Raw genomic sequence first — 21,034 nt, 5'->3', positions numbered from 1 at the left:
CAGGGAGCTCTGAATCCCAATGTGCAGTTTCATGAGGAAAAATACAGTTTCCCAAATATGTGTAATGGCCAGATTGTCCCTAGATAGGTTGTGCTACTTTTAACAAAAATGTGGCCAGTATATGGATTTGGGGAGTAAAGGTGTATGCGTGTGCGTGCGATTTCGAGTGTGCGACTTGCGTGACAGAAAAGGGGATGGGTGATGTCCTGTATATAGTGCCCAGTTCAGCAGCTTGAAACATGATCCATCCGCGCCACGAGGAAGCAGTGCTTTATAAGTATTATACATTGTGGTGCCCGAGTCCGGAGAAAAATGTAAAAAGGAACAGAGACTGAGACTGTAGAAAGAATGGGAAACTGAAAACACCGCATCAGCAGTGCCTAACAAAGCAAAGGAAACGAGTGGTGTCTCATATTCCTGCGTATAGCTGAGGAGGATGGAGACTTGCCCGTTGCGCCAGAGGTGTGGACCGATAAGATGATCTTGTGGATAGCATACCATTGCGATTTTATTGCGCACTAATAATAGGAACATTTATTTTCTGGAGGTTTGAGGACAGCGATGGTCGCATCACCTTCAACTACCCTATTGAATCTCATTCAAAGGATCCACATCATAAGAAACTCCGTGAAGACCTGGTATTTTGGATGATATGTCGAAATAGGATCGGTTTGTATGTTATGTAAAAATTAATATAACAAAACAAACACTAAAACAGGCGGTTATCGATTGTATGTTTACCAGTAGCCTATGATGAACTCTTTTTTTGATACGTCTGCAGCCATGATTGCTACGATTCCTGTCAGCGGTATGTCCACTGCTGGGTCGGGCGCGGTAACCAGTGCGCTGCGAAATGATTTGGGGTCTAATATCCATGTACTAAAGACACTGAATCTGCGGTTTCGTTGTTTTCTTGCGAAAGTTCATGAACTAGAGAGGAGAAACAAATTATTAGAAAACCAACTGCAACAAGCCTTGGCGCAACAAAGATACCAAGTATATACCCGTGAGGTAGCTGTCCAAACTGACTCTCCTGAATCTCGTCTGCCGGGTACAATTTGGAGTTTCACGCACGTGCGAAGACACGGAGAGCGCTATGAGACTCTCCACGGGCCCGGTGTATCCTGGAATCATCCGGACGGCGTTGGGGTTCAAATCGATACCATCACTCCAGAAATAAGAGCTCTATATAATGTGTTGGCTAAAGTCAAGCGAGAGAGAGACGAATATAGGAGAAAGTAAGTACCAGCAAACTACTGCAGTCTGACGCTGACACTTTCCATTGCAGTTTCTGCCCTAGCATAAAGCATTTGTCTTAACTTTCTTTTCTGCGTACAAAATGGGTGTTAATTTGGCCTACTACTTGCTGATGTTTTTTTATGATTGCAATTAATGAGATGTGGTACGGTCAGTGCTTTCCATAGAGAAGGATAGAGGCCTTCAGTGGCAAAACGCCGTTATAGCATCGGCTCTGAAGACATGCATCATTTTAATGTAGTCAGATGGGTGGAATGTTAACTAAATTGGTTGGTCTTTCCTGAAGACCACATTTTACTCTTGTCAAACTAATTCATCAGTAGGGATCAGTCACTCAAGTTGGAAGTTCCACCTAGTTGTATACAATACAATGGGAAGCCTTTAACATTTAAGTAATTTTATTGTTACCCAGAACTTATATGTTATTATATTTGTTAATACTTGTCGCCAGTGGGAATCAAACCCACCACCCAAAGACATGTAATCTAACGAACTGTAACAGGCATAATAGAGACACCTGATCAGAGTTCCAACATATTGTTATCAAGTGGAGTGAGTTCTATACAGACTTTCCTGGTGCGCATATGAATGTGGCTTCGCACCCATGAGTGTGAAAGCTCATCTTTGCCCCGGACTACAATACTGGTGCTTTAGTGTATGGCAGGACAATATGAGGAAAAAATTATTACAATGTTTTTTTCTCATATAATTCAATGTCAATATAGATCACAGTACACATTTGGAATTAGAATTTCCACAGCTGTAGTGGTCAAAATTAAATATATGTTGCGTGCAATGCAGTGTTCTCAGGTAGGGACAATTATTTAGCTGAAAATGTTTCCATGTGTTATTTTATTGCACTACACACAAGTTAACAAATAAATGGTAAACACACAGCAGGAAAGCATTTACACAAACAAATCAGGCACTTGCACACAGGAACAGTAAACAGCTGTTGTGATTAACGAAGCCTGGAGCTTTTAGAGGGATAAATCAACAATCAATTAATGACAATTATTTAAAGTACTCAAACTCATCCCTAAATAACATTAAACAAAAGTCTATGCAAAATTAAGATGACTTTCTTTGTGGGGAATAAGCATGAAGAAACAAAAGGGTTATTTGTAGCTTAGAAATAACTAATTTTACTATGAAGAGAATCTACACATCAAAGCAACACTGAACACTAAATAGCTACAGTTAACTTAGATTGTCAACAAGGTTTGTTTAGCTCAGCATTTTAAACTTGGTATTTTTCATTAATGGCACGTGGGAATGTCGTGTCCTGTAAAGTTTTTGTTCACTTTACACACTTAATGCTTAAATCACTATATCCTGGGGAAACGGGCTTCAGCTGGGTGAAATATGTGGCAGAAACCCTCTCCCCAGCCTTAAACAGTGCTGAGACGATTGGCCCTGCCTTTGGAGTTATCTGGATCACGGTCTGCATTGTGTCACCAAGAAATTAACTCGGATTGTAATGGTGCATCTGCATTCCAGTGCCTTAGACTGTTATGCCACTTGGGAGGACGTACTCTATGGTATTTTTGTAACGGCCTGTTTGAGATTCAAGTTGGAAGTGTTTTTCTCCGGTTTATGTTTTGGCAGTAACCATGGCCCACGTCATCACTGGCCGGCTTGGCTGGCTAGTCAAAGGACCCCTGCCAACTGCCTCTGTTTCCCAGTGATTCAACAGGGAAGCATTCAATATAGGAACCCAACTGAACTAAGAGTCTGACTATGACTCACTCAGAAGGATGAAGTCATGAACTGTGTTTACTAATCCACTTTCATAGGATGATCTAAATAAAATAAGAGCTACAGTATGTAAAAAAAGAAAAGAAAGCTATTCTTTTAATTAAGCACATTTATCTCCTCTTTTCCCTACAACAGTTCTCTTGGTCCTCCTTGTACAAGAAAAAGTGCAGCACTACATTTTCTGTCAACATGACACAATCATTAAGGGGGATCAATAAAACCTATTAGATTTTCTCCTGAATACTGTAATTTATTTTACACATTTATGTTCTCAGTTGTATTAGTTCCATGTTTCGGATTTCATTTTTGGTTTGCAAATTATAATTATAAATTTATTCAGAAAACTATAAAACCACATCAGGGGGGCTTTTTTAGGGGCATCTGGGGTTGTGTGTAATATATTTTTAATAGGAAATACAGTAATTTAATTGTGCATCTAGAAAGAGTAATGTCCCTGTCAACTCAAAGGATGGCATTATATTTATTAGAAATTGGAAATTTATTTCTTCTGACATTTTGCACTGGAACATGTGAAATCTGCATGTACCCTCAGCATTGTTTTCTTAGCTAATGTGCTGTGAGTATACAGTGACTTAACTCTGATCTAAATGGTAAAGCAGCTTGTTTATAACTGTTTTGGATGTGCCACTTATTAGACTCATTGTGGTCATACATGGCCCGTTCCTCTACAACCCCCAGAGTAGGTACATCCCCACCTCATAATACCCATGATTGAACCATTTGTCGAGTCATTCATTTAACTGCCAGGGTTCAGACACTTTACATTCCCCAGATGCATTTCAGTTAATAGCCATAAAGTATAACATCATTTAATTCTGAAGCCAGATAGCATTTCCTCCTGTGCAGTATTAAAAGGATAAAATCTCTTATACTAGTGCTTTCAGATGATTAGCATGTATGATTCACCAGGTTTATAATAATTGTTGTAATCCTGTTATAACTTATAATTAATGTTGTGTGGTATATCTCATGAAGAAAAACAGACATGCCGGCTTATTGGGTTTAATGATACGTTCTCTCCAAAATGTAGCATGTCTGTTTTCTCCACTTCAATAATTCTTGAGTTTATCTTCTGTTATCCCTTTCTTACATTTCTGTAATTTTTAAAAATCTTTTCTCATGAGATAACATACGCTTTCCCTTCAGCCCTATGTTTCAGTCCGGGTTTTATTTTAAATGTCACCATCAAGCATAATGGCAATGTGTATTCACCAGAAATGACAGACATTCCTCCTCTGAATTTTGACTGACAGACAGCCAGCTGTTTTATCAGGAGTTATCATAATGCACTGGATAATTAGTGTCATTTCATTTTGAGCTAGTCTATATTCAGTCTTCTCTAAAATAACTGACACCCTTGATAACGATTTCTAAAAGAAAAAAAACATGTAATTACCATATATTATGCTAAAGGCTGACATTTCCTAAAATGGAATTGGATTGAAAATAAATCATTTTATTTTTTTTTAAATCTTTTTTTCATGCAGACCAGCAGAAGGCTTAGCAGTAAAAGTAGGAAACGTGCAAGAAATAATCTCATACCTATTGTAAAATATGGTGTATATTGAATGTTATGGAGCCATTTTGTTTTCTCTGATCCTTGGGCCCATTTCAAGGCCAACAGGATCATAAATTCTTCAAAGTATGGTACAAATATTTTTGCCAAAAGTTTGGTTGCCTCTGTCTGGAGGCAGATTCTCAGACAGCAGGCATGTCCAAATAGGGGCAGGAAAGGCCACTGGATTTCACCCTTCATAGCTCTTTGTCTTCATTCATGCACTCATCCTTCACTCTCTGTAGCCTTCAGCCTGTCCAATTCTCTGTGTCGCGTGCAGACTGCTTTGTAAGACTTATTCAGTCCACTAGAGAGCTCCTGCACATTCAGCCTAGTGTGCTGATTTATTAAAGCTTTATGAGTGTAGACACACAGGATGAGATGAATTTGGTGCCCATTTTGTAAAATTCCAGATATACAGAATGAATTGTCAGCAACCAACAATGTCACTGGAATTAAATGGGCAGCAATTTGTTTTTAGGCACTACATTTGGAAAACTTTAGATCTAAGTGGAGACAGGGCATGTAAGTACTCTTACTTAAATGCATATTACACATTATATAATGTTCGTTTTGCTGTTGTGGAGCAGTTTCTGTTTCTTTATTCAAAGTTTAACACCTCACAGATCTTTACACCTCACAGAAAAGAACATCCTTGTGGCCACTGGAGACCAAATAATCCATGTTCCTTATTCCCTAACCCATATTCTAACCACAGTAAACTAACCTTAAACTCATCTTACCTCATCTTAATAAGAAACTTAACCTAATGTCTAACCCTATACTGAACCTGTAATGCCTAAACCTAAAATCCCAGTTCTGGCACCTCCCACTTCCCAGTCCCAATTAACCAAACCCCTTAGCAGGGAGTCACATTTGTGGGGACAGATTTTTCAGACTTTACTATGTTTGTGCAATACCGAACCCCTTTAGGGAATCTGGCACACACACAGTAGATCCTCCAACTGATGTGTCAGTCTGGAAAATGTGGACAATATGGGTACGTCTTTCATGTTGAAACATTCAAGTAAAAAGACATGGGACCAGGCTTATTGCTGTGCCCCAGTTCAGAATTCCTCTCCTTGATATACAGCAGTCCTCATATGATAAAGAAAAGCATTGTCATCAAAAGAGTCAAAAGACATATTCAGTATTACAATGCTTTTTTATATTGGTAAATATAAAAGGTAAACAAGGTAATGCTGGCTGTGAGTGCTGTGAGTCCAGGGCCAGTTTTGATTCTTCATATTATTTCTATTTTGTTCTTTTGGTATCGGAATAACAAAAGCTAACCAACCATAGGGCAGGAAAAGAGGGAACAGGTCTTACAGGAAATTTATTTTAAAAAATAGGCCTTACATCGAAAAAGATAAACTTCATCGTAGGTGGGAGCCTTCCCATAATAACCACTGCTGTCGAGCATTTAACAAAAAGATTTGGCTCACCGCTACGTGTCTTGCGTACCTAGGAAGGTAGGCAGCGAGTACAGAAGGCACTATACTCAGACGTTGGCAGTCATGACATTCTCTGAAAACATGCAGTCTTGACCTAACGCCACAATTCTTCATGTCTCGGATTTAGATTCTGGACTGTCCGTGTCCTCTTGCAATGTATGTTATGCCAAGCGCTGCCTGTCCTCTGCGATTCCAGACACCGGTTTCATAATGGAGACGGAGAGAGCGGGTGAACTCCTCAGGTGTTCCCTGTTGTGTCTGGTTCCCGGGTACTCACTCGCCAGGCGGGTTTGCTGCTGGTTCCTAGTTTCACCCGGAGGCAGAACTGTCACAACTGGTATAACTCTACGGATAAACAAATGCCTGCAAGTGTAGCAAAACAAGGAAAATTCACTGACATGAGGAAAAAGGCAATTGTAGGTTTAAGGGTGTGGAATCATACATGTTTCATTGAAAATGTAATGTGCCTAGATAATGAGAACAACAGAAATATAGGCCACACTCTGCTAACCTGAGGAATGTGAAATGTTTACAACCATTTGGCATGGGGTTCTTGTGGAGAGTGTGGCCTACATTTGTGTGATCTGTGATAGGTAGACACGCCCTTCAATGTACAGCTTCGGAAAAAATTAAGAGACCACTGCAAATTGAACGCTTCTGTTCCTCACTCAAAACTTTCCTTTTCAACTTTTTTGGAAAGGAAAGAAAAAGGTGCAGTGGTCCCTTCATTTTTTCCGGAGATGTATATAGCCGCTAGCAACCATCTTTACATTGAGATTTTGGAATGTTCATCTAAAAGGACAACTCTGCTGCATTATTCCAATAAATACTGAATGTATTTCATCCCTTGTTTTGTGTAATCCCTTATTATTTAATCACTATACGTAACCGCTAAATTCTAATAAGGGTTTGGTTAAACAATAACAATTGGCTTTAGCTTAAGGGTTAGGATTTTCACAAATCAACAGTAAACTATGCCTCAGTTGGAATCTCAACCAGTGATCCGCCAAGGTCACAAGGTCAATTTTGATCCACATGTCCAACCGTTTGTTGATGTCACTGGAGATGAGCCACAGCCTTCCCAGATGTGCCCTGAACAGCCCCATTCCAAACCTCAACCCCATGCAGAGCAGGCAGACAGCACAGCTCCTCTGGAAAGCTCCTCTGCATTAATAATGGAAGTCAGCTGAATATAGCTGCATCATGTGTGTGGATCAATGAGATTAAAATCCTGAGGAGGCACTTTCTTTCTGCTTTGATCTGTCTCTGCTGCTGCTCAGGAGATGAAAGGACTAATTGGGCTTGTTCTGTTTAGCTTTATCTCCCTCCCCTAAAGGATAAAGACCAACCAGAGTGAAAAAACTATTATGGCTAATTACAGACCACAGTGACCTCAGGTTTAAGGTGGAAACAGTTTCTCACATCTGTATCCGGTTTCTAATAATATATTACCTACAGATATACAGTACAGTACGTACTTAATCCTAAAACACAAAATTAGAATAAATACAAACAAATACAATAGAAAAAAAGATTCACAAGAATTTATTCTGTTGTCCATAAAGAAATGTGAAGAAACTGGGCAAGGAATCCAATAGTCTGTGTGTGTTGTTCCATGAGTAGTACACAACACATTGTGCCTCACAGGTCCTCAATGGGCAGCTTCCTTAAATAGTCCCTGCGCAACACCATTCCCAATGTCCACAGAGAAGAGGCGACTCCGGGGTGCTGGCCTTCTAGGCTGAGTTACAAAGAAAAAGCCCTATCTGAGACTGGCCAATAAAAATAAACCATTAAGATGTGCAAAAGAACATAGACACTGGACAGAGGAATATTGAGAAAAAAGGCCGGCATCCCAGAGTCGTCTCTTTGTTGACATTGAGATTCGTGGGACTATTTAATGAAGCTGCCAAATGAGGACCTGTGAGGCATTTTTCTCAAAGTAGACATTCTAATGTATTTGTTCTCTGCCTCAGTTGTGCACCGGGCCTCCCACTCCTTTTTCACTCCTGGTTGGAGGCGGTTTGCACTGTTCTGTGAAGGGAGCAGTACACAACATTGTACGAGATCTTCAGCTTCTTGGCAATTTCTTGAATGGAATACCCCTCAATTCTCATAACACAAATATGCTCAAGTTTCAGAAGAAAGCTCTTTGTTTCCAGCCATTTCCAGCCTGTAATCAAACCCACAATTGCTGATGCTTCAGATACTCAACTAGTCTTTAATCAGCACAACAGTTTTCAGCTGTATTACCTATAATTGTAAAAGGGTTTTCTAATGATCAATTAACCTTTTAGAAAGATACATTTGGATTGGTAAATACAATGTGTCATTGGAACACAGGACTGATGGTTGCTGATAATGGACCTCTGTATGCATAATTTATAAATCGGGAGGTATCGTAAACACATTGGGGCGCACAAGAGACATGCTTCCGGTTGGCAAATCGACACAAATAAAGCACATCGTGGAGTTGGACAACAAAAAGCTAAAACCATCACAATCTTGTCAGGCAGTGCTGAGGCCACAAGAGGCTGCAGGAATAGGCAACTTTATGAACTTTGATTGCTTTTTGTAGAATGTTTACAGTGCAAAGCAAAACCAGTGATTGAAAAAGGCAAGTCATACGCAGCACCCCGGATCTGTGATAAAATAAGATCAACCTGTACCAGAATGATGGGAAGAAAAAAGTATACAACACGATAGAGACAGTGTGATGGCAGGGGCATGCGTGGCTTCCAAAGGCACTGGTTCACTAGTGTTTATTGATGATGTGATACAAGACAGAAGCAGCCGGATGAATTCTGAAGTGTATAGGGATATATTGTCTGCTTAGATTCAGCAAAGTTAATTGTCCATCTCTAAACTGAAGCGCGGTCCAATGACCCAAAACATACTGTGAAAGCAACCCAGGAGTTTAAGGTAAAGAAGTGGAATATTCTGCAATGGCTGAATCAATATCCTGATCTCAACTTGACCGAGCATGCATTTCACTTGCTGAACACAAATCTTTAGGCAGCTGCAGTAAAGGCCTGGAAAAAATTTAAGGTTACAGCAGAAAAAATGTAAGGTTCTGGAGTGGCCATCACAGTCTCCTGATCTTAATATTATCGAGCCACTCTGGGAAGATCTCAAACGTGCAGTTCATGTAAGACAACCAAAGACTTTGCATGACCTGGAGGCATTTTGCCAAGTTGAATGAGCAGCTATACCACCTGCAAGAATTCGGAGCCACAGACAACTATTAAGAAATATTAAACCAACCTCAGTCTTTATAGCCATTTTGTTGCAATCTGCAGAAGATAAAAATAGATGCCTTTTGAAAAAGGCCACCTTTTGAATTAGGACTGGGCCAATATTGACACCATAGATATAAAGCTCTATTATAAGTTGAGTTCTCTTTGGGTAACACCTTGTATATTTCTCAATTTTTCTGCTGATAAGAACATTTGTAAAAGACATCCAATGGCTATCAAACAAGGATTACACACAAAATGACTTGTAGCTTGATCAATATAACATGGAGGCATTGTGAAATTAGCAAAAACATTACTGAGTGTGTAGTTTAGGACACACAACCCATTCTTGCGCTCTTTCTGGCCATTTGTGGGTCAAACAAATCTCACTGACCTAGAAATCTCAAAAACATGATAATAAACACCCAAGGGTCTGCTCTCCCAGGGTGAAATTCCCCTTTAAGACTAAGACATAAATTTGGCATAGTCTAAAAACAAAACAAAAAAACAAGTAGGCTAAGGGATTGCACTGCAGTTGTTCACAGCTAGCTAAGTTAGCCACTGCCTCTGGCTATGAGGCTTGTGGGTTTGATTTCAGTGCTAGGCTAGGTTTATTGTTAGTGTAATAAAAGGCTGTTTTTTTAAACGTTTGGTTTAGGGGGTCTAGAAAAATGTTAGGTATTGAATTTGAATATGTTTTGATCTCCCTGCTGCTATATGTAACCTACCATAGATCTGCTGTTCAGGTAGTGCTTGCCCTTCACTGCATCCTGGCATTTAGCCCATCAGCAGATGTCCCCCTTCTTTCTACCCTCTGCTGATGCACAGGTAGAGTGAACTCACATCTGGGGGCACACAGCTCTTATTTATAATTCTTTCTCTCGGTTTCTCATCTGTATTGTAATCTTGTGGAACATAGTGACTTGCACAGTAAGATCAGGAAGCGTCCACAGACGTGTCATTAGAAGCTTCCTGGATTCTCAGGATTCCCTGAATACTCAGTAGAGGTCATTTATGGTTTCACTATTGATTCTGGGGTAAACTCTAGGTGGGCACTCATGTTATAGATTCATTCATCCTCCTTTGCCTCTGTGTGTCTACTTTCTCAGTGAGTGTCCCATGTTTCTGGAGCCGCACTGGTTCTGGTGGTGTTGATTATTAATGGGCATTGATGGAGCTGAGCCTACTGGCACACTGCCATATGTGAAGTGCAGGAATGCATTGGTCTCTTGTAACCGTTGCATGCTGCTATGGTCTGGTCGTTTGGATAGGAAAATTCTGTGTTGATCAGGCCTACAGCCACAAATACTGACACAGCAGTGGGACTTCATTATTTTATTAACACAGAAGAAACATGTTTTTTAGAGTTAATGAGCTATAAGACTAAATACACAAAGGGACAACCTCAATTGCTCAGGGGAGGTACAACCCTATGCAATTGAAATGCACTGTGAAACAGATGGATCTTGGTGTGTGTGTTTCCCAACACCATTCTTCCAGTGTTCATTTCAGCGCGCAAAACAAGCAGACATTTGAGACATTTAAGCAATGAAGCTCAAGGGGGTGTGGTATACGACCCATACCATGGCTAAAGAAGGTTTTTAGGCACAACACAACCCAGAGTGCAGATACACACGCAACACAATGTGAAGTGCCTGGAAATAAACCTTATTGATAAAATACTAGCAATGCACCACAAAAACCCTTGAAGTGTGCTGCTATTATAAAATGGCTAACAATGTACATTTTGTGTTAGACCAGTGGTATATTGTTTTTGTGGATATGCAGGGACATCAATAAACTAACTGTCTACACCTAAATTTTAATGTCATTTTAAACACCATGCCCATTTTTGTCCTAAACCATACTTTCAAAGCCAAAATAAATGTGTAGGGTCCCCAAATATACACATGGATGTGGATATTTCACACACACATGTACACACACAAGTTAGACAAAGCACTCCATGTTTAAAATTTTCCTCTAAAGATCAGATGGTCATTGTTTTGTTAACTATTGAAATATTTGTGGTCCCCGTACAGTATACACAGAGTATCTCTTGTTTATTAAATCTGTTTGTCATTTAGCAGACACTCTTATTCACAGATGTGAGTTCATACAATGTTGTACTTCATGTTATGGGTGCTTCGCTCTTTAATATTACTCAAGGATCCACATTTAACCTACCTAAATTGAATGTGGGCTCGGTTGTCATGGCATACCTTTAAGCCAGGGTTTAAATACAAGGTCAAAGAACGTGATGACAACTGAAAAGGGGGCCACAATTGGGAAAACTGACTTTTAATACAGCTTTCATGGGAATTCTGATTTAATCTATACAATCTACAGGTTGTGCAGAAAGTGTGTACATGTTACCGGCCTCAGTGTCCAAGACGGACTGATGTTACAAAAAAAAGCAGACAATGCTTAGCATGTAGCTTGCACTGTTGTAATTTATTTTCTGATCATCCTCTTTTAATTCAAATACTTAAACAATTCCACCTATTCACATTCAAATATTTTTCTAAAGTAAACATACATTCAAAAACAAAAGAGCAATACAGTCTATCTGGTTTGTTTCCTTTTTACTAAATGTTACTACATTTAAGAAGTTGGTATGGCCATTAAAATAACAATAACAATGTAACTTTCTACAGATTACCAAGTGCAGTATAATTGTGGATGCATTTCTTCACCGACCAATTAGCGGCCGTGGTGGGTACTCCTCTTATAGACCACGTTTCTAATGGGCTCCCTGCACAACCGCTTCCGCATTCTCCTTCACACTGCTCCTGCGTTTCTGGTTATGCTGCTCCGTTATTAAAATAAAGGTACGCTTTTATTCAAGAGTTGCCTAAATTGAACAATGTTAATTGTATTTGCAAGGCTCCAGCTAGCAAGTCGGAGAAAGGATTTTAAATGTATCAACATACATAAACAATTGCGAAGGTACTCATTTTCATGAAATTACATCCAGTGAAGCTGGTTCGGGCACAGCACAGTAGTCATGATCTAGACTAATGATGAATCTCAAATACTACAAGTACATACTTTGCAGATTATGGTGAACTACATACTGTACTAGTAAGCCAGTATGGGGACATACTACATTGTCATACAATTGCAACATTAGATCATTTTGTCACGCATTAACATAACGCCAAGTTTGAATATCTAGCTAGACACCATTGCATCGTTAAACCGACTAACGTTTCTTATGAAGTTTAATGGTTTATTAGCCACTAATAGGCCTACTAGTATCTTAGAATTAGTCGTAAGAATTGAGCAATTGCGAGCGAGACTGAAGACAAACTTTACACTGCCAAAGCTATTTCATTTCATGCTACAACAACGTTAATTTATTCTTCATTCGTCAATGACATTGATACAAAAACTGTTAATGTAGGTGACGATGACATATTTTTTCGCCAGTTATCGAGGAGATTTTGGTTTGTTGGCCTAAGACGAGAGAATCTTGGAAAACCCTCTTTTACTGCGCAGTTATTGGAATCAGGTGTGCTAAATTAAAGTTGGAGAGAACCTACAGGACAGTAGAGCTCCAGGAACAGGGTTAGGCAGCCCTGACCTAGCTGGTCTTTGGTGAAATGCCTGCTGCATACTTTAGATTGGACTGTAATATAGTGAAGTGCTGGCATATTTACACAAACCACTGCTTCTTCAGCTCAACGCCAAGCGGGAAGCTATGCATACTAATTTCCCCATTGAATTTAGTAGATGTGATGCACAGAGGTACAGAGTAATGTTCTGAATGTTTCTTTACTTGTTTCTTCAAAAATATCTTTTTCCGAGTCTCAATCATGTTTATGTATATAGCTAAACTTGCGCCGTTAGACGAATGTATACAACTAACGCGCGCCGGAAACAGACGAGCAGTACCATTGCAAAAGGGAAGTACGTCACCACCCTGAGTGCGCATGGGCGCCGCCATCTTATATGCGCATTACCATCTTTGTACTTGAGCAACAGTTGTTGAAACTACACGGTATACTACAACTACTGTATAAGGAATGAGTAAAATATTAGGAAATGTGTTAAACTTTACATAAGTCTTGAAAATGACTGCACTGTATAATACATATGTGCTTTGAAGTGACATATCTCAATCGTGGCAAACTTTCACACACACACGAAAACTTTAACCATTACTTACTCCAAAGCAAAAATACAGATAAGGCGTTTTGTGAAGTTTTACTGACCTGTTGTTAGAAAAAGTAAAGTGGACCACGGTTAGCGTATAGCTTGCGCTGTCGCAATTCATGTTCTGATATTCTACCATGATGCAAACTCAAAGTCAAGCTTTTCCATGTCTTTCTGCTTACAGCGCCACCTGTTGCGCAGGTAGTTGCTTTAGACAATAATGTTTTATTGTGTATTATGCAATAAAAAAATTAAGGGGTGCCTTATTATTGCATTTGCAAACCAACACTAGTTTTCAACTCATTATATACTTGTGATAATGGAATGCTAATACATGGCTCTAAACTGTACACATCACAATTAGGGAGGATAAATGCCAAAGGAGAACATGTTAATTAGTCTAATGATACAATATACTTACAGTTCCACCCAAGCCAGGTCTGAACATGCTATGGGTTAGTCTCGGTGAAGACAAAACAAATGTCATTATTCTCCCAAATCCCCAATCATTTATTCCCTGGAATGTCCTATAAAAATGCACCATTAAAACTCACGCATATCTTTTTAGAACTTTTCTTTCCTGCAGTTTAATGTCCCATTTTTCTCTCTTAAGTCTATAGCCTGGAGCAGACAGCCAATATGATAGGCTCTAGTGTGGACTGTAGGAAGTGAGATCTTTATATTGGAAATGTCATGGCAGAGCAGCATTGTACTCAGTTATGGGCATTGCAGACCTCAGTAACAAAACATATTTTCAGTCACATTCCCTCTGATTTAACAAACAGCATCATTGTTCTGAATTTGTTGATATTTTGTTTGGATGACAGTACATTTAAATTTGAGTTATTTTCAAATTAATAAATGAAATGCCATGGAATGTGGAAAGAGTTGTAGAAAAGCATCTTCCTTTCGGGTTGTAGAAGAGAAAATCTATAAGCTATTCATGTGGCTTGTATTGTCAGGTATTATTCAGAATAGTCAGGTAATCTCTTTGTAAGCAAGCTCTACAGCAGTAGGCCTAAGTGTTGTAGAATCTGCAGACTCCGGAGAAACACAAATCATTAGGTGTGTACGCTTTGTGAAATCTTTCATCAGTTGATGGTGTTTTCAAAATGGCAGGCGTTGCCAACATGTCAAGTCCCTACATGCTTATATTTAATGTATTAACCTCTCTGGTTACAATGTTGGCACTAATTGTTACTTTTAACAGCAATTAACTACACACTATAGAAAGCAATTATGTGTTCTTTCTCCTAGGCTGTTTTGTCATCAAAACCGATCATTCCAGTGCCCTGTGTTAACTTGTGAGATCACATGTCTGGTTGGGTCATGTGGCGGTGAACCAGAACTCTGCCAGTCTTACCCATGGGTGTGCCTCTGTAGAAGGGCTAATAAACGTACAGTATACCCCCTTAGGGGAAAGGAAGGCTGTCATGACTGTCTGTGTGTGCTTCGTGATTAGATCACGTGTTTTTTCCTAGTCCAAAAACGGCAGACAAACCTAGCACACACTCCTATTGTTGGGGTGTTCAGCTTGTGTGTCAGTGTGTGGTGTGGGGCGAGGAAATGCCATAGGATTTGAACTGTGACAACAGTGGCTCCAGTCCATCTGACAGCCCAGTCTCACACCATCGGTGTGTCCTCTAATACCTGTTCAACTGTTGAGCTCTTTTTCACTTTGCGGGTTCATCAGCAGCAGGTAATGAAATAGTGAATTTCTGAAGATTTCTGTTTACCTCAGAAGTCCACACGTTTGTATATTTAGAGTACCCAGATTCTGATGAGAGCCAGACCTTACCCCCAAGTTTCATCTGCTGGGATTTAGAATATTTACAGTATATTATTAACACACACAACATACAGCATGCTTGTAGCGCCTCGCCATTCTTTATTAGACACAGAAGAAATGTAATTCACACGTCGACAAGGTCAGGCGTCACTCTTCCAGCTGCTTGTCCTTTTCAGCGTTAATGACACGACTAGTGAACTGTGGAGGTTCAGGTTGGTCCAGCGTGTTCCATTTGAAGAGGAGGACTCATGGCTGTGGATGTCCTCCAGAGTAAGGGTCAGCGGTAGAGGAATTTGCCCAGTCATTAAATGCCTGCTGAGCCTTTCAGAACAACCACTCACTGATACAGTGGATATAAAAAGTCTACACACCCCTGTTAAAAATGCCAGGCTCTTGTGATGTAAAAGAATGAGACAAAGATAAATCATGTCAGAACTTTTTCCACCTTTAATATGACCTATAATGAGAACAACTAAATTGAAAAACAAACTGAAATCTTTGAGGGGGGAAAAATAAAAACACCCTTAAACTAATACTTTGTTGAAGAACCATTTGATTTTATTTCAGCACTTTTTGGGTATTAGCATGGCACATCTTGACGTGGCAATATTTGCCCACTCTACTTTGCAAAAGCGCTCCAAATCTGTCAGATTGCGAGGGCATCTCCTGTGCACAGCCCTCTTCTGGTGAAGCCATGCTTTTGTGGATTTGGATGTGCGCTTTGGGTCATTGTCATGCTGAAATTGCCTGGTATTCGGAACTGTTCATAATTTCCTCCACCCTGACTAAGGCCCCAGTTCCAGCTGAAGAAAAACAGCTCCAAAGCATGATGCTGCCACCACCATGCTTCACTGTAGGTATTGTGTTCTTTGGGTGCACTGTTGTTTTTGTGCCAAACATACCTTTTGGAATTATGGCCAAAAAGTTCAACCTTGGTTTCATCAGTCCATAACACATTTTCCCACATGCTTTTGGGGGACTTGTTGGTTTTTTGCAAACTTCAGCCGGGCTTGGATGTTTTTCTTTGTAAGAAAAGGCTTCCGTCTTGCCATTGCCCATTCATATGAAGAATATGGGAGATTGTTGTCACATGTAGCACACAACCAGTACTTGCCAGAAATTCCTGCAGTTCCTTTAATGTTGCTGTAGGCCTCTTGGAAGCCTCCCTGACCAGTTTTCTTCTCGTCAGTTTTTGGTAATCAGTTTTGGAGGGATGTCCAGTTCTTGGTAATGTCTCTGTTGTGCCATATTTTCTCCACTTGATGATGACTGTCTTCACTGTGTACCATGGTATATCTAATGCTTTGGAAATTATTTTGTACCCTTCTCCTGGCTGATATCTTTCAACAATGAGATCCCTCTGATGCTTTGGAAGCACTCTGCGGACCATGGGTTTTGCTATGAGATGCAACTAAATCCTACAGGAACAGCTGAACTTTATTTGTGATTAATCAGAGTCACTTTAAATGATGGCAGGTGTGTAATGACTTCTATTTAACATTAATTTGAATGTGATTGGTTAATTCTGAACACAGCCTAATCCCCGGTTATAAGAGGGTGTGCACACCCGTTTTTCTTTCCTTTGAAGATTTCAGTTTGCTTTTCAATTGAATTGTTCACACTATAGGTCATATTTATAGTGGAAAAGTTTCTGACATTATTTATTTTTTATCACAAAAACCTGGCATTTTAACAGGGGTGTGTAGACTTTTCTATCCACTGTACATCCAGTCTGTTTATAAAGATAAGCATTCATTGTGCACAAGGACCTGCATTCTTTCTGTGATTGCACCATAGTAACCAGAGAAGGGAATAATGGATGTTTTTTGTTATTTTATAAAGTATTTCCCATCTTAACACTTGTGTTAGATCTCTCTGCACCCTGCCTTCCCCACCATCCCATCCCATAATAAATCATGTACAGTGCATGTGTGTTCTAGCTTCAGTGCGTCCATTGATTTATCTGTGACACCGGGCTCATCTTGATCCTGTCTGTTTGAGGAGGGGTGATGAAATGACCAACCTTGACATTATCGCTCCTTTAATCCCATAACTGTAACACTTTTGGTTGCTGCCTTATAAGGGCATTATTGATGATGTATTTCATACTATGTTCCATAATAAAAGTCTACAATCAGACTTTATCCTCTTTTATCGTATATGCAATTTTACTGCTTGCTTGAGTTACTTAAGGTGAAAGGGAATTTGGGGTTTTCATGGCTCTATGTGGTACTGTGCATTTCCTTGTGTACTAGGCTTGTTGACTGTGATAGACCCATGGTATCATGTCTTGTTAGATATAGATGGGTCTCTGAGATGTATGTTATCTAAGGGTTGGTGCAATTTGGACTTTGAGTCACAATATTTCTCATGAAACTACTTTTGTTTTGTTACAATAAGACCCTGGCCCTGGCAAATGATGAATGCAAGTACATTATAAAACACTCCAAACCAACTAATATTGCACCAGAATGTTATTCTCAGATCAGATTTCCAAGCTCTAAATTCATGCTGAATCTCCCACAAACTAAACACATGCTATTCTCAAAGGCCCCATAACATTACAATATATAGTGTACAATTACAAACATATATGGAACCCTACTTGAACATGCTTCAATTTACATGCTCCACCAGTGTGTCCTGAGCTTTAAGTAGAGCTCAAGCTCAAGAAGCTTCTATCATTTACAGAGTTTAGAAGACTGCTGATGTTTTCTGTTATCTGTAAATGTATTTGCGTTTGGTTTTGTTGGCCTAATCCTTTTGTTTTAAATAAGTTACTGATTTTTTTTATTTTTGCAACGGGCCTGTACATAAGCAGGGGTACCATGCAAGCGCTGCTGGATTTCAGTCATTCACGGCATAATGTATTACCAATTGTTTTATTGGTGACTATGGTCCCAGCTGCCTTGAGATCATTGACAAGATCCTCCCGTTTAGTTCTGGGCTGATTCCTCACCGTTCTCATGATCATTGCAACTCCACAAGGTGAGATCTTGCATGGAGCCCCAGACAGAGAGAGATTGATAGTTCTTTTGTGTTTCTTCCATTTGCGAATAATCGCACCAACTGTTGTCACCTTCTCAACAAGCTGCTTGGCGATGGTCTTGTAGCCCATTCCAGCCTTGTGTAGGTCTACAATCTGGTCCCTGACATCCTTGGGCTGCTTGGCCATGGTGGAGAGTTTGGAATCTGATTGATTGTTTCTGTGGAAAGGTGTCTTTTATACAGGTAACTGGCTGAGCTTAGAAGCACTCCCTTTAAGAGTGTGCTCCTAATATCAGCTCATTACCTGTATAAAAGATACCTGGGAGCCAGAAATCTTTCTGATTTCAAGGGGATGAAATACTTATTTCACTCATTAAAATGCGAATCAATTTATTATTTTTCTACTTGTGTTTTTCTGGATTCTGTCTCACTGTTCAAATTAACCTACCATTAAAATTATAGACTGATAATTTCTTTTTCAGTGGGCAAACGTACAAAATCAGCAGGGGATCAAATAATTTCCCCCCTAACTGTATATTATGATTTTATATAAAAAGTAACTAATGAGTTTGGACTGTTTATAGGCTATATACTGTATAATAAATATATGATAAACAAAACAAGTTAATTGAAATGATGCCAATATAGATGGTCATGGCTGATCTATCCCCCCATAAAAAGTATATATACAATTACAGTAAACATTTCAAACTGCTGTTTACATATGGCATTGTGTTATTTAATATCAAGTGCATAATATAAGCGCACCAAATTCAAATAATATATTTTTCTGCAAATGATGACAATCACTGATGTAAAAAGGGCTAAATGAAATACTTTAGGTAGATCTATTCTTCCTAATTAAAGGGACATGGATTGCTTATTATGATTTCAAACTGGTTGAACAAACAGGTAAATTCCAAAACATGTACACAGACAGTATGTCACCTGGGCCCTATCAAGTTCCAACTTGCCATTTTGTAGCAGTGGGTATTAACTTTCTCTTATTTGTGTGCTCTGAGTTGTAGTGAAAGTAAAGTGCTTTATTATTGTGCAATCGCAGGAAAGATGCTGCCATCAAAGCCTCCACTGCTACTGTTTAAGGGAGCATAGTATATCTATGATAGTTGTTGAAGTAATTCTAATGTAGTCACTTGACGATGACATTGACATACATTGGGATTGACATCCATATATCTATGTGCTCAGATGCATGTATTCCCAAATAGTTTGATAGGTGCATGCAATTGCCTTAATATAGATGTAATTGTTAATAAGTACAATGGGAGACTGTGAATCCATCTAGATCTAATATTTCAATAATTGTTTTACACTTTAGGTTTAGCAACAAAAACACGATCCATGGGTAAGAGTTTATTTTAACATAAACTGTCAAAAAATCTCAGGGAAGCTCATCCGTGTGCTTGCTGGCCTAAACAGGGTCTCAAACTGACTGCGGTCACAGTAGATTTCAGTTCAACTGAACTAATCAGTAACATTTCTGAAATTGTGTATTTTACACTCTGTAGACTGTTACAAGTTGAAGGTGTAGTTAGTTACAGACTGCTTCATTTTTTTATTTAACAATATCAGTAACTTCATCAGTAACAGTTAAAAATGTTTTAATTAAACCATTTGTATAATGTAGGTGATAGGTGATAGATATGCATATTGTTTTATTTGATTATGTTTTCTGTATGTATTATTTGTAAAGAGTACTGTCCAGAAAAAAAGAGACTTGGTTTTCAGTGTGACTAAAGTAAAGTAAGCATTGTCCCCCAACAAACCCAAACCAATGTTCTTTGAGAACTCTGGAGAAAGGTCAGTCATTGTCCCTGCATCAGCACTGTGCTTTGGAGAGGTCCCGGATGGCGTGGCAAAGCAGCAAGGCCTTCATTAAGACTTATGTATTAAAAATGGGTCGCAAAATGAGTCACTACCTCGCAGTGCAGTTAAGTCACTGCTAACAGCAGTTTGAATTGGGACAAAGCCTGGGACTCCTGTAGAGAATTGTGGGTGGGGTTTGTTGTGGTGGTTTGGGCATCTGTAGTCTCGCGAGGCCACACCTCCAATCATATCTGACCTCCTTGGACACTTTGTGGTTGAGCGTGCGAGCACAGTGATGAAAAGCAGATTGATTTGGCAGTATGTGTTGAGGAAAACATGTCCTGATTGACTTTCCTGAGGGCGTTGGGACATGTTCAGGTGAGACATTGTTAGGGAGGATAAATGTTTTAACATAGAGACACTGATCCTGAACAGTAAATATCCATTAAGTACATTTTTCCTTTGAATGAAAGCTTAACCACATATTGTATTTGTGATTTCCAGGGTGTGACATAGCGGTGATTCACAGAGACATGTAAAGGTTCTAGCCCTAAGAATTCCTGTGTAATAACTGTTGTTAGTTATGATGCATGTCTGCAGGAAAAGGTTGATTAGCTGCTTGGGTTTGGCTTTAGAATGTTGTTTCTTGGGAAATAAATACGTTGGCAGAAAGAGCAAATATCTTTGCCCATTGGGCATTTTTCTTTCAACCATGTAGAACAGCCATCATAAATCAGACCATTTAACATTCTTACCTTATTACCTGAAAATGACAGGTAAATAATCTCAACATATTTTTTTGGAATGGCAATATAAGAAAAAGGAAATTCAAAAAAAGAATAAACCATCAAAGGCAGAAACCGCAATCTCTAGGTACTGGTTATGATTCTGCATCTGGGGCCCGAGTGATGAATAAAGATTTTGACATCTTGCGTGCAAAGGAAGCTCCATAGGTATATAACACCTGGACACAGTGCACAATGATAAGGCC

The 21,034-nt window shown here is 39.4% G+C and overlaps 1 protein-coding gene across 5 annotated transcripts in view; it reads left to right on the top strand.

The window, feature by feature from the left end:
* Positions 1 to 144: 144 nt before the first annotated feature.
* The window catches only part of iffo2b (intermediate filament family orphan 2b), a 40,267-nt gene continuing 19,377 nt past the window's right edge, over positions 145 to 21,034 (top strand). For 2 of the 5 annotated variants that reach the window (XM_010881693.3, XM_020055495.2), the window contains exon 1: positions 145 to 1,238. In XM_010881693.3, the coding sequence (XP_010879995.1) occupies positions 751 to 1,238 (488 nt within the window). In that variant the 5' untranslated portion in view covers positions 145 to 750. The remainder of the gene's footprint in view (positions 1,239 to 21,034) is intronic. The other 3 variants (XM_020055496.2, XM_010881692.3, XM_010881694.3) reach the window with 2 other exon arrangements.

This window comes from Esox lucius, chromosome 17 (assembly GCF_011004845.1).
Source record: "Esox lucius isolate fEsoLuc1 chromosome 17, fEsoLuc1.pri, whole genome shotgun sequence".
Lineage (NCBI taxonomy): Eukaryota > Metazoa > Chordata > Actinopteri > Esociformes > Esocidae > Esox > Esox lucius.
Note: the sequence above shows the minus strand (reverse complement) of the source record. Positions and strands in the feature narration are given on the sequence as shown.